This window comes from Panthera onca, chromosome C1, assembly GCF_046562875.1.
Source record: "Panthera onca isolate mPanOnc1 chromosome C1, mPanOnc1 haplotype 2, whole genome shotgun sequence".
In the NCBI taxonomy this organism is placed as follows: Eukaryota; Metazoa; Chordata; class Mammalia; order Carnivora; family Felidae; genus Panthera; species Panthera onca.
Genome location: NC_138346.1, coordinates 14,912,281 through 14,938,945, shown reverse-complemented (window position 1 = coordinate 14,938,945; position 26,665 = coordinate 14,912,281). Strand labels below are relative to the sequence as shown.

The 26,665-nt window shown below is 40.2% G+C and overlaps 1 protein-coding gene across 1 annotated transcript; it reads right to left on the bottom strand.

Annotated features, from left to right (window-relative positions):
* Positions 1–17,850: 17,850 nt before the first annotated feature.
* SCG2 (secretogranin II) lies at positions 17,851–20,147 on the bottom strand. The gene has a single exon (XM_060623870.3). The coding sequence runs from the start codon at positions 20,135–20,137 to the stop codon at positions 18,281–18,283; it is 1,857 nt and encodes a 618-aa protein (XP_060479853.3). The 5' UTR covers positions 20,138–20,147; the 3' UTR covers positions 17,851–18,280.
* Positions 20,148–26,665: the final 6,518 nt, after the last annotated feature.

Here is a 26,665-nt window from a genome sequence, read left to right as displayed (position 1 = left end):
AGTCTGGGGTATAAGGAAGGCTTCCTGGGGGAAATGACACATGGGCTAGACTTTGAAGGGTAAGTGTTTGCCAAACAGAAAAGTTAAGGGAGTGAGGAGTTGGGGATAATAAAGGATTTTTTTTTCTGCAAGGTATTTGTAGGGAGGTATTTGTAAAGTCTCAGTAGATTGAGAAATTATAGCATATTTGGAGAATTGCAGGTAGGAGAATCCACTGTAGACTAAAAAAGCATTTTGGAGAGTGGCAGAAAACAAGTCTGGAAACAGAGACAGGCACAAGACCGTGAGCCACGCTACAATACCAAGATATCTCACAGATTATGAACAACTTTATCTCCAAGATTATGAGGAGCCATTAAAAACTTTTAAACAATGGAGTGATATATTCAGATTAGGTATAATTCACATTAGAGAGGATGGAGTAGAAGTGGGTCCAATTGGAGGTAAAGAAGATAGCTACAAATCTATTAAAGAGAGAGATTGATCAGACTTCCCTTATCTGGGAATGGAAAGGGGATTATTAATTAAAGACATGGGACACAGAATCTGTAACATTTCTGGGTGTAACTTTCAAGAGGCAAAATTGTGGCCACAATTATTGTCTTCTTTTTATCTAGGTCCCTTTACAATGTGACTTTGCAGCCCTTTCCATCACCTATGGAGTCTCTTTCTTCACCCCTTGAATCTGGGTTGACTCCATGCCTTGCTTTGACCAACAAAATGACACAGATATGACGCTGTGCCACTTCCGGAGCTGCACTTCCTTGCTCTGGAAACTGATCTGTTTCTCTCTGTTCCTTCCTAAAAATCCCACTAAAACAACAATGAGTGAACTGTGTTTTTTGAAGGCTTAAATACTCATGGGCGTTAGGAGGGGAACAAAGCATCAGAAATGACAAAAAATACTGGAATTAAATTAATTAGTTAACTAATTTTCTATCAAAATACCTAATAACATGGGTATTAAACTGGCATAGTTTGTTTACAAGGTCCTTCAGTTCATGGAACTCACACATTAACAACTATGACTCGGAATGAAAACTCAGTTAAATTGATTTAGAAATGTAGTAGCTTGATCTAAATGAAAAGTCATGATATGTAACTAAGTCGTCTACAGACACATATGAAACCATTGTTTCTGGGCACAATTTCCACAAAACAATTACTGAATTTTGACATAGTAGCTGATGTTACTTCAGAAGATTTTTGTCTTCTGCTTTTCATGTGGTCAGTTTTATTACTAGAGTTCTCATGATGGATGACAAATGTGGGCAACATTTTGAGCAAAGTAAAAGTTCATCGTCAATTTTCTTGAGAAATGGAAGTTTAACGATTAATTTATCATTAAGCATTTTACTCTTACCATTCTTTAGCTTATTTCTGTTTTAAAGATTTATTGGGAAAGTTTAAAACACATCAATAGACAAAATGAGCAGCTGTTGACTTGCAACATAAATAAATTATAAGCAATAACTCATAGCAAGAATGTTCCGATAACTTTCTAAACACTCTATGACAGAATAACAGTGTCTATTCCCACACATAGTTCATATTCACCGAACCTCCAATTTCTGGTTTCCCACTGACCCCAAATCCCACCATGTGGCAGTTTGGGCAACTTTCTGAATCACAACCAAGGTCATGGCATCACGGGGTAGCACGACTAAAGCTAGCAAGGGCAACAGTTTCAAATGCTGCCTTCACAACCATCTGAAACTCGGAAGAAAGATTAGCTTCCCCTAAACTCTTGTGTGCGTGTCCTTGGCTTGTCCACAAGCATCCTCCGTGCTGTCTTTGAAAGGAAAGTAATTGTTACCTCGCATCCAGAAAGGGATGGGAAAGAGAAATGAATTACTGCTAATTGTCTTGCAACTATGTGTTGAAAAACTCTGTTCTCTGCGCAGGGATCTCAAAACTCTGCAAGCACGACAGAAATTGGAAGTATAGAGCAGACATCTACTGAACCCCATCCCCATTTATTTAAATGTAACTTCTAATTGCAACGTTTCATTAAAAAATGAAAAATTCAAGAAAATGTTAAACAGACAAGTCACCAGGACAATAGGCTCAAACCTGAACTGCTGTCAGTAAGAGGAGACATAGGGTCTTCCATTTTGAGCCCCTGTCATCCATCCACAGCTCTGGATCTGTTCACGTAGATCACAGACGGGGGGCACCAGTGGCAGGAAGTAGAACTAGGTAGTAAGTGCCATGGAAGCCACCGGAAGGCGAAGCACTGGTGGCTTTCACACTTAGGCTCTCTGTCCCAGCATCTATAGCTGCTTTCTCTTTGATGGCTAGCACTTAGGCTGCATAGGTTATAAGCCCTTGGCATCGAGGTACTCTATTAATCCTTCACTGCATATAAAATGCTTAAGGATCTAATATGTTCAAAGACACGTATAAGGCATGGTCATTGTCCTAGAGGCAGCTCTCAGTCATGTCTTGTGGAGGCTCTATATACGCACCATAGGGGAAAGAATGGAAAAAAAAATTCTTCCTTCTTTATTTCCTTTTTAAATCAATATTTCTTCAGATTACATAGCCCCATGTTCTCACCCTTCTCATCTCTGGTAGAATTCTTTGTTCCCATTGATCCCAGGAAGTTACTCATCAGAATGAGGTAAAGAAGACTGGGGACAGAGACCATGTTTAATTCACAGAGTGGGTGGTTGGATTAATTAATACGGTGAACTCTATCAGTTTATTTTTTATCTTATTTTAGAGAGAGAAAGTGCACATGTGCATGGGCGGGAGAAGGGCGGAGGAAGAGAGAGAGTCGCAAGCAGGCTCGTGCTCAGCGCAGAGCCCGATGCTGAGTTCAGTCTCGCAACCCTGGGATCCTGACATGAGCTGACATCAAGAGTGGGATGCTGGGGCGCCGGGGTGGCTCAGTCGGTTGAGCGTCCAACTTTGGCTTGGGTCACGATCTCACAGTCTGTGAGCTCGAGCCCCGCATCGGGCTCTGTGCTGACAGCTCGGAGCCTGGAGCCTGCTTCCGATTCTGCGTCTCCCTCTCTCTCTGCCCCTCCCCTGCTCATGCTCTGTCTCTCTCTGTCTCAAAAATAAATAAAACCATTAAAAAAAAAAAAAGGCTCGGATGCTTAACCAACTAAGCTGCCCAGGTGCCTCTAATTCCGTGAACTTTATAACCGAAAACACTATGCTCCCAATGCCCCATGACCTATCAAAGATTTCATGAGTCACCTATTCCTTTTACAATTAGTAGATAAAATTCCCATAAGGTCAGGATGTCATTCCAGAACGCTGGATATGTGCCATTGGACCTTGGCACTTTCACACACCATCCCCCTATCACTCTTAAAGAAGCCTGAATGATGTTATTCCTGAAAAAAAGAAAACAGTATAATTGTTTCCTCTTTTTTTACTCCCATCCAAAACCACCAGTTGTACCCTTTGGAGAAAGAGGCAGCTTTTACACCAAACATTCAGAGGCATTAAGAAGGGCATCTATTCCCACCCACTACATATTTGGCGGTAAAGCCATCCATCATCAGGGATTTAAATCTTTCATTCCACCATCAGAGATAAGTGTAAATCCAGTGCGACCCTCCCGGGGAGGAAAGGATACAGCAGCATAAAATGACAACAGTGTCTTCATAGACGAGACATTCATAGACATATAAATGCTTGTGCTGAAGTGGGTAAGTCTATAAACCACCTGGTCCCTGATTGCTCTTACAGATGAGGAAACTGAGATTGGGCGTAAAGTGCCCGACGTACACAATTGCAACCAGGATGTGGACTCGTTGTTCTTAGAGAAAGATAAAGGTGAGTGTAGAAGATACTGGGCACCAGTGGAAGACACAAAGGGAGCCCAGAAAGAGAAAGGGCAAAAAATAAAAAGAATCTAGTGATGCCAAAGAAAATCCATTTATGTCTCAATTGTCTCAGGCTGATACAGGGCCGGCGGGAGTAACAGGGTTGCAGGGGCCCCTCTGCGCTCTCCCCGACCCCACCCAGAAAATAGTAAGTTGCTGGGCCTTGCTATTCAAACTGTAGGTCTCAGACTAGACCAGCCATATCGGCCTCACCTGGGGGCTTGTTACCTCAGGCCCCACCCCAGATCTACTGACCCAGAATCTGCATTTCACCAAGTTCTCCAGGCTCCACGTGCACACCAAAGTATGAGCAGGGCTGGCTGGACAGGACACAGGGAGAGATGAGGCCCACAGGAAGCATCTCAGACTTACCACAGACCCTACTCCCAGCATCATCCTCCAGCAGAAACCAGGGCCAGCCTCTGGGCTAACAGGACAGCTCATTATTTCAAGAGCGCAACTCTCAGGATGTTTTTATATTGCCCCAGAATCCTCAAAGAGGGTAAAGGGAGAGGCTTGAGGCATGAAGGTGGGGGAGGCCACCAAACACTGGACAGTCTGAATAAAAGTTTGCTAGGCCTTTACAGATGTGTCTGTAAATTAGTTCTACTTTGCACCCGCTCTGTTTTCGTTTTACTTTGATTTGATTTGATGTGTGTGTCTTGTTGCCTTGTTCATTCATATCAAGTTTCTGGATTGACTTCGTGAAGCAGACAAATTAAAACTTTCACAGACTATCCCCTACATGCCTCATTTCTCTTATTTCACATTTTTTCCCCAAACAAGCACTTGTATAAGGCAGTTGCCCAAACTAGATCATGAGCCTCTTCAAGGAAAAAGTTTGTGTTTCCTTATCTTTGTCATCCTAACAGTGCCCTACATTTAACGAACAACTGGTAACGAATGGAATGATTTCAATAGCAAAATGCAAATGGATGAATGAATAGATGGGAGCAGAACAAGGTAGAATGAATGAATGAATAAAACAGTAAGCAGAGTTCCCATTCTCCTGGCTTTGGCTGTAATAACCTGCTATGATTTCTTCCTGCAGTTCGAGGTAGTCACATGACTCCTGAGCTTGGGGTGGCTGCAATCATGACAGAGAGTCGACACCCAGGCTGTCGAAGCGTCGCTGTGTCCTGACATCCAATAAGAATACGTGAGCCACGATCTGTGCCGTGCAATCAATCAATTGCATTGCTCTGAAATTCTCAGGCGAGAGTCACCATCCAATAGGCTGTTACTGCAAAGACCCCATTCTCTTTCTCACACTTGGTTCTTGATTTACAATACATATGCATGGGAAGAAACATATTATGAGAAGAAAGCAATAGGGAGTAACATTTTTTTTCCTCTTTCCCACAACACTTGCAACCAGCAAAAAAAAAAACGAAAAACAAAAACAAAAAAACAAACAAAAAAAACCGACAAGTAAAATCTTAAAAATAGCCATCTCCTGGAAGTACTTTACACAAACTCATGGCCAAAAAAATAAAAAAGGTGTTTAAAAAGTGCTCTTTTTTTGTAGCCATTTGCAGGAAGCACATTATAATTCCAACAGTGATCACAGTAATGGCAGGGTCACAAAATTTAACTTGCATTTACATATAAAATCTTTATTTTGCCTATAACTATCCCACTCATCCTCCTGAACCCTGATTGCCAGGTTACAAGAAAAACAAATTAGACTAATGTCCAATACAATCATTTAAGGCTCTTCAGTCTCTCCCTTGCCCCTGGCATCTGGATACACGTGCCTGAATACATGCATACATGGGCCTGGGTCGCTCAGTTGGTTAAGTGTCCAACTCTTGATTTCAGCTCAGGTCTCGACCGCACGGTTCATGAGATCAAGCCCCGTATTGGGCTCCGCACTGATGTTTGGGATTCTCTCTCTCTCTCTCTCCCTCTCTTCCTATCTCTCCCCCACCCGCATGTGCGTGTCATCTACATGCATACATACATACATAAACAAACAAACTAAAAAAAATAAAAGCTTTTCAGGAAATAGCCTTCAATGTGTTACAACTACGGGATCATTGAGATATTCTCCCATCTCCCCAGAGTTTCTCCTTAAAGTAGTGTCTGGTCTATAAGGCAAGAGGTAGGGATAGGCCCAAGTGCTCTAGGAAACCCAGGAAAGAATTGGGGTCCTCCGAAGAGATGTCATCATCTCCCTCCGGTCTCCATGTTGCAGAGGTGGAGGTGCATCTCTCAAATCCTGCTTCAAGACACAATTCTGCCCTGGTGTCAGAGATCAGCTGAGAGCCTCCAACAATTAGCTCCTTCAGAGTCTGCCTCAACTTTCAAGCTGGCGTCATGCTGTTCTTGGGTGGCTTCGACCAATGTCTGAGCAAGGGACTGTTATGATAACCTAGCCATGGTCTTCTTGTGGTGGCCTCCTGCCAGTGCAAGAGCAAGAAGGTATAGGGTGCTGGCCATTGCTGCCCATGCAGGACTAAGCTAACAGACAAGCCTTGCTCTGGAGTGTCTCACTGGACTAGCAGTGACTTCCATGTCTATATCTCAGTCTCACAGATTCCCCTGCCCATCCTGTTTCCGCCCTGTTGGAGGAGGTAGTTGAGAGGTCAAGTGTACTCAGTGATCAGAGGCTCCTCCCTCCCTCCCCTGCCCTTAGGATGTATGCTTTTCCCACAGTTGCCTCAGTGGGAGCTGTTCCCAGGACATGGCCTTGAGAGCGGAAGGTGTTATTGAGACCATCCAGAGTGAATGTGACTGAACAGAGTCAAGGCCTCTATAGAATCCTTTACGATTCTGGCAGGCAGATGTAGGGACCTACTCATCTTGCAACTGCCCAGGACAAGCCTCGGATGTAAGTTTCCTTGCTTATCAAACCTGCCATCTGCCAGTCTGGAGTGATCAGCCTCTTCCTTCAGTCTCTCCTTGCCCTCCATGTACCGAGATCAGTTTCAGATTTTACCCAGGAAGCTCTCAAGAGTGCAGACCAACGCTTCCTTTTACTTTAAGACATGGCACCCAAGAAACATTTTACACCCCTGCTTCCATCTCAGGGTCTGCTTTCTGGAGCACTCTACTGGCATTGTGGGATGATGTCACTTGTCCAACCGAAGGCCGTTTGCCCTGCTGGTTTTCCAGGCTGGTCTAACTCACAGTGTGATCTCTCTAAGTTTGTCAGAAATTAATAAATGGCCCTGGTACATTACGTCTCATCTCAGCTCCTTTGGGACACATTCCTCTGTCTGTCGTGTCCTTCATGGCCTTGGGCCTGGCAGTCCAATAAATTCTTAGGGGAAAAGCTCTAATTAGCCTGGCTGGGATCACATGCCTGTCCCTGAGCCATCACAAAAACAAGAGGATGGGGTACCATGATTGATCAAACTCCACATGGCTTTGTGGTTGCAAGTGGGGAGGTGCCACAGTTACTAGGCCCAACACATATACAGGATATGTGGAGAAACAGTCCCCAAAGCAACGTGTGGGGTGTGACCAGAGGAAAGAGGAAGCGGGATGCTGAGCATTCAAAAGCCGAAAAATACATAGTTTTTCACTACTGCTCCCTGTTCCCTGTGCTCAAGAGATTCAGTATTTTATCACAGAGTTACTCATAAGCAGATAATTATGACAGCAGGTGGCAGGTACTGTTGAAGGAATAGTCACCACAAAGGAGAAAAAGACTAACTCTGGGAGGATGGTGAAGGCAGAGTGTACAGGGAGGGACATAAAATAAAGCAGTATCTGAAAAGCTTTCACAAAGTTGCATCTCAGAGATTGAGCAAAAGCTTGACCGAAAGACAAGACGGAGGGCCATCCAGATGGAAGCAATGGTATCTGACAGGTCGCCGAGGTATGAAACATCATGGTGCAACATCCTTCTTCCCCTGAAATCCCTATTGGAGCATCTCCATGGCGGTATGTGGTTTCAGAATGGCCAAACCACCACACATCTCCCGCCCTAATGCACCCCTCGTTCCCAAATGCTCGCAGGTTACGGCAAATAAGAAGAAACTGTGAAATTATGAAATCAAGCTGATCTGCTGGCTTACCTCTCTCTTTGCAGCTATGTTTCTTTAACTTATAGTCACAACTTCATCCATAGGATGCAGGTTACTATTTCAGCCAGGTAAAGGGGAGAGAATCATTCCGTATGAAGAAAGAAGGGAGAGGGCATAGTAGGTGATAGCAGCAATCATTCAACTTATTAAGATTTTAAATATGGAGAATAAATTATCAGTATGCTTATGTATATTTACATATGGATACTTGTAAGACTAACATATGGGGAGTGCATCCCATGCGTCTATTCATTATGTGAACAATGCCTTTTTAATGAACATATATTATGTACATGTATATAATATGTATTCACATACATTATCACATATATATCATATATCACAAATATTTACACATATCCTATTAAAAAGGTATTTTTCACATAAGGAGGATAGACTCCAAAGAGAATATTTTCTATGGTACTGAATTCTGTGCTTCAAGGTTTCCAGTTATATAATACAGCCTGAGTATACCTGAACATTTATATTTTTTTAAATTAAACCTTTAGATTAACTCTCACTGGAAATGAATAGAAATGCAGAACGCAAAATTAGAAACTCTTCTTCATTTTTGTGTACCTGTAACTTTCCTTTAATAACGAGTCTTATCAGAATCAAATCTCAAGCTCAATAAATAAAAAACACAGATCGTGCTTGCTTCATCTAAAACTTTGGAAAGGCTGCAAAACCACCACAGAGGCTCAGATTGGCACCTCCACCTTCTTATTTTCATTTTCTTAAAGATGCAGAAAGCCTGGAGTTTAAAGCACAAAATTGCTTCCCCCAGTCTCATGAATTTTGGAGTACCTCGTGCACTGTGCTGATTTCACATTGCAGAAGCGTTCAGTGCCGTAACCCTGACTCTCCTGCTGCCATAGCAACCTGTTGGTTCAGACTGAATTGAGACTGTGGGATTATCACTAAGGGAGAGAGGAAATGGGTTTCTGCCTTATTTATTTTTTAGTCAGTTCACTGCACAGTGCCTACGAATGGAAAGACCGGGAAGGAATGATTCTGTTGCTTCTTTTAAAATCTATATTACATTTTAAAAACGTTGTGTTTGTTAGATATTCATGTAAAGCCTATAGCGGTTAATTTATCATCGCATCATCGGAATGTAGAGAACAAATAAAAGGAAAATTGAAGTCTTTATCATCTCTTTGAAAATTCATTCTAAAAGAAAAAAGATGGGATTTGGGGCAGTGTGTAGAAAGGACAATCATTTGAAATTGGAACTTGATATCATCAGTTTTCCCTGAACATTAGCATGGATCGGGATTTTAAGCTTAAAATAAACCTGAAGTGTTGGTTTATGCCACCTACAGACTTCTGAACATTTCAATTCCCGTGAAATGGCCCCAGTTAAATTGGAACCCATGACAGATGGAATCAGAATTTGTTGCTTCATCACAAAGCACTTTCCTAAAATAGCTGCAGCATGGGACATAATCCTGTTTGTAAATGGAGGGAAAGTGCTTTCACAACATGGTCTATTTTTGTAGAAATACATTACGCACATCCCGTATATCCCTCTTTCTACATAATGTCTGATACTAGGTTGCAACAATGCAAACAGTTAATAATAGTTGTTGATTAATTGATTGGGAAGTTCTGCCTTATATCTAGAAACTATTTTGTTCTGGGCACTGTAAACCGCTTTACCGATTTTCACACATTTTACCGATAAATCCTTGCAATAGCCCTAAAGGTAAGCATAATCCCTACCTCAGATCCAGGTAGATTAAGTGCCCGGCCAAATAAAAGAGCAAAGCCAGAATTTTCTTCAGTTTTGTTTTGTGTATGTATTATCCTGAAAGCCTCTTCCAAGAAAATGTTCCAATGCATTAGGTAGGTCAGAGGACTTTCTAGAATTGAAAGGTGAATGGTGTTTAAGCTTGGAATTGATACACCAGTCAACATTAGAAAAGCTAGAGTATTGTGTGGTGGTCCAAACTCACCCTGTAATACATGTGTGAAAATTTAGTTGTTTAACATAGCAAGCTCTTGAGTGTCTCTAGATGTCAGGGTTAGAAATATGTCAGCTAAAAAGAGATGCCCATGTGGGAATCTAGGATTGGGCTCAACCTCAATTTAGGCCAAATGTTAAATAAGATCCTCTTTAAAGCATCACCCGTGGCAGCATTCTGAGATTTCAGATGTGCTGAAAACATCAAGGTCAAAGAGTCCCCTCAGATGACCATGTGGGATGCACAGCAGACAACTCATGTCACTCCTTTCTATTAAGTGAGCTGGGGGGTACAGGAACACCTGGGGAGACTTCATAAAGCACAAGACAACAAAGAAGAAAGTGTGCTTAATAACATCTGCTCATGTATCCACCACGTGTCTACTGAGTAGTTCCCTGGAAAGAGCCAGAGGTTGGGCACTGTAGAGGATATTGAGAGGATATTCAGAGCAGTTTCCTAACTTCAGAGCTTACAATTCAACAGATGAGGCAGACAGGTCAACATGACTAACCGTGGCTATGTGGCCAACAAGAGAAATAAACATTGCAGTGAAGGTAAGAGAAAATCACCGTGAGAACCGAGGAAGAGGAATAATCAGTAAACTCTTCATGGAGGCGGCATCATGTCCATTAAACCTTGAAGAAGGACTACGATATTGGAAGAGTCCATCAGACTGAGGAAGTAAAAGCATCAAGATATAAATATGTATTGGAGTAACAGGAAGAAGCAAGGGGCTATTCCATCATTATGTCTTAAGCACAGATTCTGTAGCCCATTCTTCATCCAGTCCTTCCACCCCACCACCCACTCTTTCCCAGTGATGTCCAGAAGTCACGTCAGTGATGATGATTAAAGAGAGGACTTCAAGGGGGAAAAAAAAGAGTCTGACAAAAGGACAAACCTCAAAAGTATCAACAATGCATTTTTTACTTGCAAATGTGCTGAGAACAGTAGACAGAGTGGATATAGGCATATGTAAATGATATGAAAATTAACTATAAATACACATGTGGGTTTAGCCATCCAGAAAAACTTGCCGAAGATTGTTTCAATAAACCCTCTAGAAGGCAGATACTGTCTGAACACTTGCAGACAAATTGCCATCTTTGTTCCAAATCAAAAGGCTTCAGCTCTCCAGGAAAACTCCACTGGCTTTTCAATCCCTGGTTCTTCTCAACCTTCAGAAGTTCCCTGAGCAAAACCCATGGGGCGTCCTAGCCTTCCAACCATCAAGAAATAATAGTCACAGCATAAATACCATTAGCTGTGGTAGCTATGCATTCATGCTGGCATAGCTTAGGCCAGCATGTGACTAATCTCCATAGCATTTCTAATAACAGTAATCTTTCTCTTCTATGGGGTACAATAACTATAATTTTCACCTATATTGATAAAAATACCAAAATCGCTATAATTTTGTAGTGCTGGAAAACTATGCCATCTTAGAGGATTGCCTAATCATGGCATAGGCCCTTCCGATAATGCTTAAGTTAGAAAAAAAAAAAAACTGGACCCACTTGTCACAAGCTGACAACTTCTATCCATCCCTTCCTAAGTCACAAAGGTAACTGAGCTTCCAGACCCCTGCTACGTTCCCTTCAGGCAAAGATAAAAGGCTTGGTAGAAGAGGATATTGAAATCTGGATCAGGAATTTTATTTCATGAATTTCATTCTATAAACATTTTAAATGGGCCTTGAATCTGTATTGATGCAATAGAATTGAGGTTTCTCTATTCTTTCAACAAGGATTTACCTTGTTTTACTGTTCAAGACTTTTGGCCCACATTCCCAAATCATTAATTGCATCGATAACTAGTTTTTCTGCACTTCCTGTGTTCCAGTTACGAATCTAGGGAGCTAGAGGTGCAAGAATGGAGAAACAAACAATAGCTGCCCTCAAGGAGATCACCTTCTAGCGGTGGAAGAGTGGGCAGTATGTAAGATAACACTGTAATTAAGAATGCTAGCTGTAGTGAGTGGTAAAGAGAAAGGGTCAAGCAAGGAATGGAGGCAGGAAAAGCGTGTAGGAGTTGACATTTGAGGAAGAGTGGCATTGAGAAGTAAATATTGGCACAACAGACTTGAAAAAGGTAAGGGAGAAACTTAGGCAGTTATTTAGGGGAAATAGCACTTCTGAAAGAGTAAATGCAAAAGTCTTGAGGGGGAGCGTATGCTTGGCCTATTCAAGGAACTGTGAAGAGGCCGGTGCAGGTGGAAAGGAGGGCATAATAGGGAGAGTACTAGGAAATGGGTTCAGAGCCAGACCATATAGATGCCTGTAGATCATCGCAGTAACTTTGGCTCTCACTCTTGAGTATCGTCTGATCTGGATTATAATTGGCTCCTGTTGGTTGCTGTATTTAGATTGCAGTGAAAGGAGTGTGGAAGCAGGGAAAACCAACAGGAGGATATTCCAATAACCCAGGTGAGAGATGATCATGGTTCGTAGCATGTTGGTAAGAGTGAGGTGGTAAGAAGACAGAGTGGATATGTTTTGAAGTTGAGACAACAGGATTGGATGCCAGTTCATGAATGACTTATAAGAGAAAGAGAAGAGTCAAGGACTAAACCATGGGTTTTGGTATGAAGTCAGACAGAAAAGTCTGTGAAAGGAGCTGGAAATTTGTCAAGGAGTGGGAAACCAGGTCCCAATTACATATAAGATATCTATTGGACATCCAATGCGGATATCTTCTAGACAGTTGAACTAATGAGTGTGGAGTTCAGGGTAACGTAACGGGATGGACATACTGCACCTAAGGAATGAGTGCAGACAGGAAAGAGAAGGGTTCCAAGGTCTGATGGCTGGGCCTCCAATGTTCGGAGGGTGAAGAGATTAAAAAAGGGACAGTCAAGGATGAGAGAAAGAGTAACCAATGAAGTAGAAGGAGAGCCACGCATGCACAGTGGCCTGGACACCAAGAAAAGAAGGTGTTTAACAGTGCCGAATGCTGCTAGAACAAGTTAGATAAGGACTTGGAATTGATCAACACACTTGGCAACATGAAAGTCATTGCTGATCTCAACAGGAGCCATTTCTGTGGAGAAGTTGGGGCAAAAACCTAGCTGAAAGGGGTTTGAGATGTGAGAAGAGAATTTGGCTAAGGGCACACAACTCTTGAAAGCATTTTTCTGTAAAGCGAAGAACAGACATGAAGCAGCAGGTGTAAGGGAACGCGGGGTCAGGAGAGGTTTTTGTCTGCTTCTTTATTTGTTTTGTTGGCTTTGCAGATGAAAGAAATTGCGATCTATTTGTATGCTGATGAAGATCATTCAGTAGAGAGGACAAAGGGGATGCACAAAAAAGGGGAGAATTTCTGAAGCCAGTTTCTCAAGTAAGCAAGAGGGCAGAACTGAGTGCACAAATGGAAAGGTTAATAAAGACTTAGTTACCCACAAGAACAGGAAAGCAGGGAATGTATCGCCACAGAAGGAGGCAGGTGGTAAAAACGGAGTCTGTAGACCTCTTCAGATGGCTTCATTTTCCTCAGTGAAACAGGAAACTAGATAACCATGTGCATATGGAGTGTGGAGAAAGGGTTGAATATTTTTGGACAGAGGGAAAGTATGAAATTATTGTCTAAGAGGAAAGAGCCTAGGTATGTTCGAATTCCAGCACAGCGTTGTGGACCATTTAAGGGCAGTAGGCATGAATTTAACGTGAAATCAGTCAGCGTGGTTGTGTGTCTTTCTCCTGCTGTGTTCAGTTGTGGGCAAGAAGGTAAGAGCTGGTAAAGGATTGGACTTAACTAGAATTCCTGGACTAACAAAGAATTTACAATGAAACGTGAGAGACCAGAGGCAGGTAAGAATGATTTGAGAAGTATAATGATGAGCCACGAAAATTAAGATTGGCAAAGTGGGTGGTGTTGAAGAATAAAAGGGATGGGAGAGTGTGGAAAGATGGGAGGATCCACGGATAACATTTCTCGGGTGGTGTGGGCGGTTATGGGAACTAAGCTACTACAGGAAGTGCGCTGGAAATATAGAGTGAAATTTTTAGGATTTAGATTTAAGGTAGGTCACAGTTATTGGTAAGAAAAAGACAACCAAGTAAACAGCTGATGGGGGATGGTGCCTGGAAAGGGCTGGGAAGATCATCTTCAGGGATATTGAAATTGACAAGTATTATGAAGGAGCAGGGCTGAACAGAGGGAAGTGACCAGGAGTTACTGTCTTTGATGAGTGAGGGGAAATGACACAGAGCACCTGATGAACCCAAAAGCAGGGAGTAAGGGGTGGGTCCTTAGTGAGACTTAACATCCAAAATACTAACTCAGGGGTGTCTGGGTAGCTCAGTCGGTCAAGCGTCCGACTTCTGCTCAGGTCATGATCTCTCGTGGTTCACGAGTTTAAGCCCTGCGTCGGGCTCTGTGCTGACAGCTCAGAACCTGGAGCCTGCTTCGGATTCTGGGTCTCCCTCTCTCTCTGCCCCTCCCCTGCTCTCACTCTGTCTCTCTCTCTCTCTCTCTCTCTCTCTCAAAAATAAATAAACATTAAAAATTTTTTTTTCAAAGTACAAAATCAATATGTGGTACACCTTGACTTTAAACAGTGCTATGTGTCAAATATATTTCATTTTTTAAAAGGCCATTATTTTGGCTATTCTGGATGTCCCCACATTTTAGCATGACCTTTACTGGGATTTTGTGACCCTCTCTTTAATTCATGTTTTTACTACATCTCGTTTGAATTGGTTTTACGTTCACTTGCATCTAAGATTATTTTCACTAATAATATACACCCCCCCCCTCAAAAAAAGTTGAAAAATAATTGCTCCATAAGCAACAAAAAGGAACAAGGAAGAGTTTCAGGGACAGTGGCAACTTCAAAGGAGGGGTAAGCTTCCTTTAGAGCAAGGACGCAAAGAGAATACTCAGAGAAGAGGTTGAGGATGCAGGGGATTTTGCTGATGACTCACCTTGAGTATCAAACAACATAATAGGGGCTTAGTTGGTTAAGCCTCCAACTCTTGATTTTGGTCCAAGTCATGATCTCATCGGTTTGTGAGTTCAAGCCCCCATCGGGCTCTGTGCTGACAGTGTGGAGCCTGCTTGGGATCTTCTGTCTCCCTCTCTTTCTGCCCCTCCCCTGCTCAGACTTTTTCTCTCTCTCAAAAATAAATTTTAAAAAAAAAAGGACATAATAAAAAATGTTGTAGAATATGGAAAAGAGTAGGAACTGGGATCCAAAAAAGGTGATATACAAGGTATAGTGGGGTTTGAGCATGGGAAATAAGGAATGGCTTGGAAGTTTTGTCATAAAAGGCACAGTCACATTAGTCCTGATTGTCCCCAAGGTGGGGTAGGGTGGAGCAACCTTGAGTGCTAAGGTTGGTAGTGGAGATCTTGGCAAGAGCATAGAGATTGCTAAGCTCCTATCTGACTCCTGAGAGAGATATGGACTTCTATCAGGGGTGCAGTCTTAGTGCCCAGGCAGTTTTTTCCTCCTTGCAGTGGGAGCCTGCAGAGGGCATCTCTTTGGAGGGTTCAAGCTACTCCCTGACTTCTGCTGAAGGAAGCTTCTAGGCAGGGAAAGGGGTTGTGTTACTCTACTTCCAACTGATTTGTCATTTTCATCCTTAAATGGTACTTAGAGCTTTCTTTCTTATGCTAGTGAGCAATGTACTAAAGCACTTACAAAAAAAAAATATTTGGATCAGAAATTAGTCTGATGACTCAGTAGCTGGGGATATGATGGTGCTGCAAAAAGGCAGAGATGCTTGCTGGCTGGTGTTGGAGAGAAGTCAGGCAAAGACTAGACATCCAAAATTCAAGTAGCTCCCCAATGGCCACTCCTGATGCCTGCAACGTCATCCTTAGAGAATCACAGAATTTCAAGTCTGAGACTTTAAGAAAGAAGTACCATGTTGTAGCAAAATGAGTACAGGGTTTGACATCCCCCCTGATTTGTGTATAAATCCCAGCCAGGAGACTCATCAGCTGTTATCATCTCAGTTAACTTGGGCTCAATTCCTAACCTCTGGGTAGAATGTCCAAACATCACAGTGAGGGCATTTCTGTTGGGTGGAGACATGTGCCAAGTTCTCATTCCTGCTTAAGGCTGGCCTGGTCACAGGGTTGATTTAGGATGCCAAGAGTGGCTTGTTGCATGAAACAAGAAGTTGAAGAAAATATACAAAGGGCAGAAGATATATGTGGACATCCGCCAAGCATGGCGTATAGACTGTACCTAGACCTTAAACTACCCAAATATCCTGGATCTCCCCCATAATACTGTCTGCTAAGTTTGTAACTCTCTATTTTGAAAGATGTGGGGTAGAGAATTGAGTACTAACTAATTATTAATTAGAAACACTGTAGAGACAATTCACCACAAAGGTCTCTTCCACTTAACGGATTCCAGAATTACACAAATTTGTGTGATCATTAGAAAAGAGTCTGGGGGGCACCTGGATGGCCTCAGTCAGTTAAGCATCTGACTCCAGATTTTGGCTCAGGTCACAATCACACAGTCATGATATTGAGCCCCGCATGGAGCCTGCTTAAGAGTCTTTCTCCTTCTCCCTCTGCCTCTCTGTCTCTCAATTCTTTCTCTGAAGAAGAAGAAGAAGAAGAAGAAGAAAGAAGAAGAAGAAAAGGGAAAAAAAAGAAAACAGAAAAAAAGAAGGGAAAGGGAAAGGAAGGGAAGGGAAGGAAAGGGAAAGGAAGGGAAGGGAAGGGAAGGGAAGGGAAGGGAAGGGAAGGAAAGGAAAGGAAAGGAAAGGAAAGGAAAGGAAAGGAAAGGAAAGGAAAGGACATCTGGACAAAATTGTAAAGAAGAAAAACCTACATTCTGTGTTTTCCCTAAGGTATACAGGCCTTCTCATTGCCTTCTGACCATTCAAGGGTTGCCTCCCCTCCCTACACCTGGCACGCGCATGCACACACACGCACACACACACACACACACACACACCACCACACCACAAGTGCCCTCACTTGGAAATAACTGATCCTAGATCCTCATGAGCCTCTCACCATCCCGCCTCCAAAGTCCCAACTCAGCTGATAGGGCACTTCCCATAGAGGCAAAGTAGTGAAGTGGTGAAGAAACCAGGCTTTGGTAACTCATCAAACCAAGTGTCTTTGGGAAAGTTATTTAACCTTTCTGAGTTTTGCCTTCCCTGATGTAAAAAGAAGGATAATAAGAGACCCTTGACAACGTTACAGTACAGACTAAATGAGGTCAAGTGTTTGGGGCCTGGTGCATTATAAACATTCAGTAAATAGTAATTACTTATTTCCTTGTTTATTTTACAAGTATGACTATTTTGTGGCCGTATATATTTTCTTGTGGTTGCTGTTTTTGCTATTGGTGTTGATTCCCTGTTGATCTGTTAGCAGGCTGAATGCTGATACACTCTCCCAACGTGATACACATTGTAACAAGTAGACACTGCCTAGCCCACTCAGGATTTTCTCAAGAACCAGCGCAAAAGAGAGGGCAGCTGATGTTTTCCACTGTTACTGTGCCCATTCACTTACCTGACAGTCCGGGGGTCCTTTAGCCCTTCTCAAATCATACAAAAGACGCATCAGCCTTGTCTTCTGAGGACCAGAGTGATTTGGAAATAGGTAAGTTGCTTCCAAGTCTGTAGTTATTTCTGATTGGCCTGAACACGGTGTGTTTGTTTGTTTGTTTGTTTGTTTGTGTTTGTTTTTCAATGCTGGTTATGGGTCTGGAAGACTTAAGTGTATTTATTTATTTATAAATCAGGGGTACAAGGTATAACTATGACAGTAAAAGGCTTATTCCATAAGTCATATATATGAGAAAAGCCATAGGCAAGCAGTAAGCTCTGGGCTGTTGGAGGATTTGCATTCTATAAGCATGCAGCATAATAATACATTTGCTCTTATTTCTTACCTGGGTTGGCAGTGGAAGGTAAGGAATTTCTCTTTGTGCTCCATAGTCGCTGTCTCTGGCTTTCCAGAATGAATAGTCCACAGTTGTCGAGAAATAACATTTATTAATCAACAATAAAACACACAATAGAAAAGGCCTTATGAATAAAACTATATATTTATAATGCTTTATTTTTTTGATCCAATACTTCACAAAACACTACAGACAGTAACAAAATAATTCAATAATTATTAAAAACTTTCCAGAGAATTATAGGACACTCTTTATAATATGTGAGCATCAACAAGGCCACGGCCATTAAATACACTATTAAACACTATCACACATATCTTTCTTGATTAAGGGATATGATTAATTTTTATCCAGAAGTCATAACATTGACACATATCCATACACAAGAGAACAACTCAGAATAAGTGAAGCAGATACCCCAGTGAAATGGAATCATCGGCTTTATATCATTTAAAGATATTACAGTGTTAACAGGATAGAAGTCAACACACTAAAGAGAAATGTTGGGGTTTTCTTGGGGTTCGAGGAAGAAAGTAGGGCAATTGATGAAAACTCTTACATATTTTCCATTGCTCTCTTAGCAATATGCTCCCTTCCCTTTTCTACCTTTTCTTGGTTGAGGTATTCCAGCACTTTCATTAACAGATCTTCATCCAAGTACTGTCTGTTTGGGGTATCATCATTCTTTGGGGGCCCCACAGGGAGCCTTTTGCTTACCGATGACAGTCTTTCAGTCTCCTGAGAGCTACCTTGATTCAACTGCTCTTTGATGGCCTGCTCAATTTGGTCCTCTTCCTGTTGGTTATCTTCAGGGGAGACTTGACTTGGAACTCGCTTCACCTGGTTTGAATTCATGATCTCAGGGTATTTCACTAGCATCCTGGCCAAGTACTCTCCTAATTCTTGATCCTTGTCGCTCAGGTTTTCATATGCCATTTGTCTATTCTCAACATCTGGCATCCACGCACCTTTGGGAAGCTGGTTCGCTCCAGATCTTCCAGGACCGTAGGGGAGCCTGGGCAGAACTTTCTCTCGGTTATACTGACTGGAAACATATGGAGGCTTTTGGTTTGCTGCATTTTCCATCCCTAAAAGACTTAAAATGTCCTCAACAGTTAGCCCCTCTGGTAGGGCCTGTGCCACAGCACGACCGGGCGTTTTGGAATAACCATTCTTGGAGAGCATTTTGTTTGGGAAAGCATCTGGACGGTCTCCGTCAACCTCTGAGATGTCATCTAGGTCAACAGGAAGTTCAACCTCCTGCTCGGGTTCCACCGATCCATTTGGCTTCTCTCCAGTTTTGAGCATGTCAATTAAGTCTTCAGGGGGTATCTGTAAATTCCTTGAGATTTCAATCAGCTGATAAATAGACTGAGAATCAAGTGGTTTCTCAAAAAGCCTGGTTGCTCTTTCCCCGCCTTGCCCATTCTGTGCCCTCCCGCTGCCTGCAGCATTCACTAACCTTCTCAGATAGGCAATTACTTTGGAGACATCATCTGAGAGTTGGTCTTTACTCTCTTTCCGGAGATCTTCATCCTCGAGGCCCAGCTGCCCTGAACGCTTCATTTCTTCATTGATTGGATCATTTTTTTCTATATTCTCCTTGCTGTCTCTTACCTCTTCCTGGGTTTGGCTCTCTATTTTTTCTTCTACTGGGTTCCAATCTTCTCCCCCAACCACATCTTCATAGGCAATGTTATTGGCCTTGTAGATACTATCTTCATCATCTGTATAAAGTTTTTGCTCCTCGTCAACTCTCTCACGCTTCTGGCTGTTTGGTCCTGTCAGTTTCCCTAGCTCTTGGAACACAGATTCTAGTGTGGCAAGACTTTGAGGAGTATATTGTTCCTCCACTATTTCATTTGTGCGTTTAAAGGGGTTATCCCTGGAATTCTCTTCATACATAGGAGGGAATCGCATGTGCTTAAGCTTCCTCTCTGGCCATGGTTGAGTCTCGTAATCGTCAGGCATGTCCATTGGAAAGTTCTTTTCTGAATTCAAAGCATAGGGCTTTTCTTTTGGTGCAGACTGAGGCTCATTTTCGGCCTGTCTCAAAGCTTCAAGTATTATCCTCATCCACTCATCTTCACTCAGAGAATCCCTTGTACTTTCTGGCAAGCGACTTTCATCACCATTTTCTTTCTTCTGAAGAGGAACAGAGATACCTTGGTAGGGATTGTAGTCTGGGCTGTTTTCTTCTTTGTGAGCTTGTTGTCGGAGTTTTTCTATGTATTCCAAAGCTCTGATCATTTCAGGACTGGGAAACTTTTGGGCATTCTCCAGTCTGAGGTCTGGTTCCTTCTGAAGCAGCTGGTTTCGCTGAAATGAAGCTGCTTCATCTCCAGAGATGAGGAAAATTAAAGGGATCAGAGACAGAGCTGCTCCAAGCCGGTGAGTCTTAGTTTCTGCCATGTTTGACAGATGTCCCTAAAGCATAGAAAATATGAATTAACACAAATGGAAAACTAGAAGTCACTATAGCAAAAGCGGTAACTGACCATTGAGGGAGAACACATGGCAGAGATTGTTTCACATTAAACTTAGGATGACTCTTTTTAAAAGCCATACATATTTCCTATACAACCCCTCACAAGCTAACTGCAGGAATCCATTGAAACTGTGACCCAGCTACATCAATTTTGCACGGCATTCACTTGGTTAATATAATAACAAAAAGACTGATATGAGGTTTTGTTTTTTTAATTTGCAAAACATGTAGTTTGTTTTTCTTAAAGTATGCATTGTCTTTAAAGTATGCATTAATAATGCATTAAAGTATGTTTTTAAAGTATGCATTAATAAAAAATTTCCAAGGTGACTTTTAGTTCCCTTGTATAGCATTCCTACCAAAATCATTGGCCAAAAGAATTAGTTGCCTTAATTTAAAACATGATGTATGTATGTATGTACACATGTACACACACACACACACACACACACACACACACACATACACACTGAATGATTTCCTTAAGGTTGTATCAAGAAACCATGTGGGTTAGTTCTTGGACTGTCCATCTAATTTTGTTGTAGAAACACCACAGCAGTGACATTATATATGATGAAGTAATACGGCATCCTAACATCAATCATACTGAATTTCCTTATGGATGAATCCTATTTACATATATTTTTCAGAAATAACTTGTTCTTACACTGACACTAAACCCAACTGTCAATTTTTAAAGTTCTATACCTTAATAATCTCCAGAATATGGATCTTCTCTGGTCCCAGCTAGCAGGCTAACCTAGTGAAGTTTCTTCCTGTGTAAACACACTAAGAAAGTAAACTTTTAAAATGCCTGTGTTCCATATGTCTTCTAATAATTTTGTTCATGACTGTCTTGCAAAATGCAATCATGGTTATATTTTTCATCAGCCTTTAAGAATACATAGTAAATAATAACAGATGCTTCAGAGAGAACATAAGTTTTCTTAACCAGTCTATTTCTGAATTTGTGAGTGTTCAGATTCAGCTTGACTTATGTCTGTGTCTATTTTGGTGTGGACCTGTGAAATCTTAAATGACTCATACTGTTAGAAAATCTTAAAATAACCACTATGTAACTCCCCATTTAGATAAACACAGACAATATGTTGAATTCTTCCTACTTAAAAATCTTCATTCATTTTTTTCTCCAATGCTTCATAACCTCACATATGAATTAGCAAGGGGATTATTTTTTACATGTTTTACATTAACATTGCTAACATTGAAAAACTATTTTAATATTTGCAATTTTGTCTCAAATAAATGTAAGGAAAGATCACATGTTTGTTCATGATATCTTACTTGCATCATGATTTTGTGATATATAAGCTAAGTTTTATGGGCACAATTTTCTGTTAGCTTAGACATCAATTGTAGAAAATATCATTTTTCACTAGAGCATTTTGGTTTTTAAGTAATACTTTCAGTTTTTAGACCTACCAATGGTTGTAGTTAGAGAAATTTCTTTACCATAAATGCATATTTATTAAAACGTTTCCCATTAATCAGACTACTTAATTTACTGAAAGAAAAAAAACCTTTAAAGGCATGTCAGAGAAAACTCTTCAAATGTTCACTATGAATTAATGTTTCCTATAAGAAACTGTAAAATTTAAAGAAGTGTAAATTCTTAGATTCAAATAAAAGTACATTCTAATTTCTTCTTTGTATTATTTCAGGATTAATTTAGCTTTGATGATCTATTTCCAACATTGGCATTTGAAATAGCAGTCTTAAGAATCTTAATGAACTTATTTTCTTTGAAACCAGTATCCTGAAGTATTCTTAACATATGAGTTATGTGCTTGTCTTTGAAATCGTTATCTCGGAGATGGGCTTTGCTGTGGAATTGGGGAAGAATACATCGTGCAGTTATTCAAACCACAGCCTAACACATGCTATTCTTTGGTCATTTATAAGGTTCAGTTCGGATGACACAGTTATTGCCTTTGCGTAAGACTCGAGGGAGGGATTTCTTTCCCAGGTAGCAGCTCTTCTATTTACTAAAGATGGTGACAGCTCTAATATCCTATGTACAATTTGAACTAAAGCTTCGTAAGCTAAAACGTCTTTTCTATTGAAATTAGACTGGAGCATTGACAAATACAGATGGATATATCTAATTTGAGCAATCCTACTAATTAGGACAGAGAAAAAAGAAACACTCGTCCCATTAAAAATTTACAGTAAAATATTGTACCACCTCTTTCATTCAAACATAGTAAAAATATCTTACACAGTTATGAATGTTTTCCTCATGGAAATTCGAAATTATCATCTCTCTATAATTCGTGGTCACATCCAACCTATACCCCAAGATAATATTGCACCCTGAATAAAAGGAAAAGCCTGTACTCAGGATAATTCTAATTTTACTCTCCTGGGACTAAAACTGGGGAATAACAACGTAAGCCCTTTCAGAGGGTATCAATTCAGAAAATAATTTTAGACAATTTATTCATTTTGAGCTCTTGTAAGGTAAATGTCAAAGAAAATAAGAAAAACTAGTTCCAAAATTGGTTGCCTCTATGACTAATGTGTTTAACAGCCCTTGAATGATTGGAAACCTACTGCTAAGAATATTAAACATATAAATTATATCTCTGGCTTTGTATCTAGTTCTTAAGAGAACAAACAATACATTAAGGAAAGAAACAAAATATCAGGCTTAGTTAACTTTACATTAATATGGGTATTGACACTAAAATCCTTAACTTTTTCACACTTCTTACATATGGTTATCTAAATAGCATAATGGTTATAAATATCCAACAGCAAATGGTATACATCATAGATTCAATTCTATATGTAAATATAGATTTATCTATATATAAATATATGTCCTTGTATTGGTTGAAGAGCAGCAGGTTGCTATTCAGTTATTCTATAGATAAAAGGTTGCCAAAAGGTCTTTTTATTCTCAGCTAGGATTTAAGGAAAGAACACGCAGTTTAGAACTTTCCAGTAAATCGAAGGAAAAGCAGCCTTACCCCTTTTTTATATGGCAGAGAAGGTCCACAGCATGTCCTTCCCAGTCCGCCTGGTGAGCTGCTCGGGCCGTTTCAGCACCCGGACAGCTCCTCGGCTTATAGGGAGCCGCCGCGCCTGACTCCGCACTGCCACACTGACGTCACCCGGCTCAGCCACAAACCGGAGCACAGGCGAGTTTTTTCAAAGAACCCGAGAGAAAATAATCACTTTATATATTTAAGGGGGGAAAAAATGCTGCATGCTTACGCCACCTGTCTTTTTGTGGCAAAAATTGCAGTTTTCTTTCATCAAAATTTTTGAGACTGGCTCTGCACAATTTCCCTTAGAAAGAACGAAATCTGTCAGACGGCTAATTGAAACGTAATCTCATCTATGTTCTAATATCTTGTGATAAGTGTTTCCTGTTGCTGTTGTTTTGTCGTTATTTTAAAAAGTTTTACACACAAGGACGTTTTTTCTTCATTGCCTACAAGGAAATTACATTACCTAAGTTCCCTGGTATACTCTGAAAGGAATGGAAGGCACATTATTATAATGAAAAGTCGTATTTTGTATCACGACCACAAGCAGCATTATTTTTAAATTCACATTTATTTGAATAAAAAAGAAAGTTTTCTTTTTCTTTTTCTTTTCTTTTTTTTTTTTTTTTTTTTTTTTTGGTTTCTGTTTGAGAGTAAACTTTAAAGTTCTAATGAGTTGGAATTTTGTTTTAGAGCTTCAATATAGTTTTGAAGTGGGTAGTCATAAGATTTCAGGTCTAGTACCCAATAATTTTCTATGAATCTGTCATTATCTTTTACAATACCTGTCTCAAAAAGAGAAGCTCAGAAGTTGAGTGTTAATGAAAAAACTTCCATTAAGTGAAAAACGGATTCTTTTACTGTTAGAGAAAAATGTGATACGTATGTAATGGGAATTCATTTGCAATTGAAAGCAAGTTGAGCTATAAATATTTTTTCCTTTTCTATGGAATCAGAGGAATTGAATACCTTCCATACACATGACTAATCCAGGGAATAGTATACCGATTAACTCCCAACCTCTCGTATTTGTAATTCATGACCATTGCTCTGCTTTGCCAGATAATATGATTATATATTTTAATAATTTATATAAGTCTAAATTTTTAACTATTTTATTAAAGATGTGAGTTTTTAAAAACTGTATGTTTTGAAATATACTTTAAGTATGAAAAGAATCTTGCCATATAAGAGATGCCTTTATAGCTCTGTTCAATGAATAATCAGCCACGGATGTATCCATTCAATAATTTGTAATGCCTATTAAGTGCCAGATACATAGATGAATTATATACATGTGTTAGCTTCTATATGATACTATATATATATACACACACACACACACACACACACACACACATATATATATATATGATAGCTTTTTATCACATCATATATATGGCCATATATATATATATATATATATATATATGCTTTTGAGGATTCTTTAGTCTATTTAGCCTAGTGGGGATGACAGACAAACAGATTATTTTGATATAAATTGGAAAGCACTAAGAAAGAGGTTAGCCAGCAGTGTTTGGGAAGCACTGTGGACAGCCGTGTCATTCCTTCTAGAAATTCAAGGGAAAAACTCATGGGTAAGAAACCTCCTGGGAAAAGAAGACTTTACTAAGATATTTCATTATCAGGTTTTATTAAAGTGATTTCTAACTATGTTAGATAAACCACAGAACTCTTGAAATCCTCAAGGAGACAGGAATCGTTTAAAATATTAGGAAAAAAAACCCTTGGGAAAAATAACCCTTGATTTTCCTTCCTTGCTCTCCTATTGAAAATATTTGATTTTTCTAAATGACCAGAAGCACTATCATCTGTGGATTGACATGGAAGTCATACAGCTCAGATGGGAATCTTATGGCCAATTCATCCAATAGTTTTATGCTTCATAATGAGTTTTTAGAGCAAGGTCAAGCGCTAGGTTTAAGAGAAAGGGTTGAAAATCCCATTTCTCAACTACCGTCTCAATGATATCAGCTCTTTTGATGATGTTTTGTTAGCTTTACACATAAAAACATTTTCTTTAACCTTGACAAATATTTAAGCCACTCTGAGTTTGACCTAATTTGCTTTCTAGTAGCTCTGCGTGGCCAGCTGAACTAACCAGTATCAATATTGCCCCAGAAAGTTCTGCAAGCTTACTCTTAAAGGGTTGAATTAGTTCAACATATGTCTCAACAGTTCTCAAGGAAGTCACTCTTGACCAAGCTAGTACATAAATATGGAATTGAACTCTTTTGGTAAGGACCAGAAACTAAGATCCCAAAGTCAATCTCTTCCCTAAGATTAATCACCCAATATCCATATAAACCTTCATTCAAAAACTCCAAGTAGAATTGAGATGTCAGAAGGCAGCTGCTGGGAAGGACTGGCTTCATCAGCTACAGGTGTGGGTAGAGTAATGAGCCATATGTGGGTAACTGAGTCCCTGCCTCTATATGATACTATGATAAATACATATCATGTATAGAGTTCCAGGATGTTCCAAGCACTGTACTTGGAATTCTACAACCTGATTTGATGCTCATGACAACTGTGAAAGATAGTTGTTTTTATCTCCATTTTGCAGATGATAAAACTGAAATTCAGAAATAAATAAGTTGGCCACTGTTTCCTCATTCATAACTGGTAGAGGTGTGATTTGAACCTAGTTCTTTCCAAAGGCATTTCCATAATAAAGACTATGATTTCGGCACTCTGCCAGGTTATCAGGATAGAGAAATGAATATGGCAGGAATCCAACCCTTAAAGATCCCAGTCTAGAATGTAGTCACTTTGACAAAAGTCCTTAGGGGTTGTCCCAATTGCTTTTTGTGGTCACTGTCCAGATGGCCTAGGCCCAGACTCCCATCTGGGGCAGCAAAAATGGAAACCAAGAGTCAACATTAGATCACTTCATTGATGCTATGTGGCATATTATAATGTCTTTTAAACAAGAGAGTAGTTATTGAATCTGGAAAATCCTATGCACCAGCAGGCTGTGTTCTATAGATTTTTCAATTTTTCGATTTTTTAATATTTAGCATATCTCTAGAAAACATCAAATTTTTTGCCAGTAGTTGTTGTTCTAAAGGAAACTATTTGCTCAAATAGAGATCTATTTGAAGAAGTTAAAAGGTAATATGTAGAGAGAAAGCAGTGTTGCTGTTGATGTGAAGTCTTTTAGAGCATGTACAATATATTACAGATAACCGATAAATCTTTCTATTACTAAGCCTGAGATAAAATCATTCTAAAGGTTCCTTACAAAATTTTAATCTTCTGTTAAGTCCAAATTGCCAACTATCATTGCCTCCGAGAAACAAAGCTTTATATCTGGACCATTTTCAAAATAATTATGTACCATGTACGGTAATAGTTCTCACTAAATTAGCTCGCATCCTTGCGTGTGCTGTGAAGATAAAGCCAATCATTCACAAT

Excerpts from the sequence above, each read along its gene's own strand:
- SCG2 (XM_060623870.3), bottom strand. The coding sequence starts at position 20,137 with ATGGCAGAAACTAAGACTCACCGGCTTGGAGCAGCTCTGTCTCTGATC.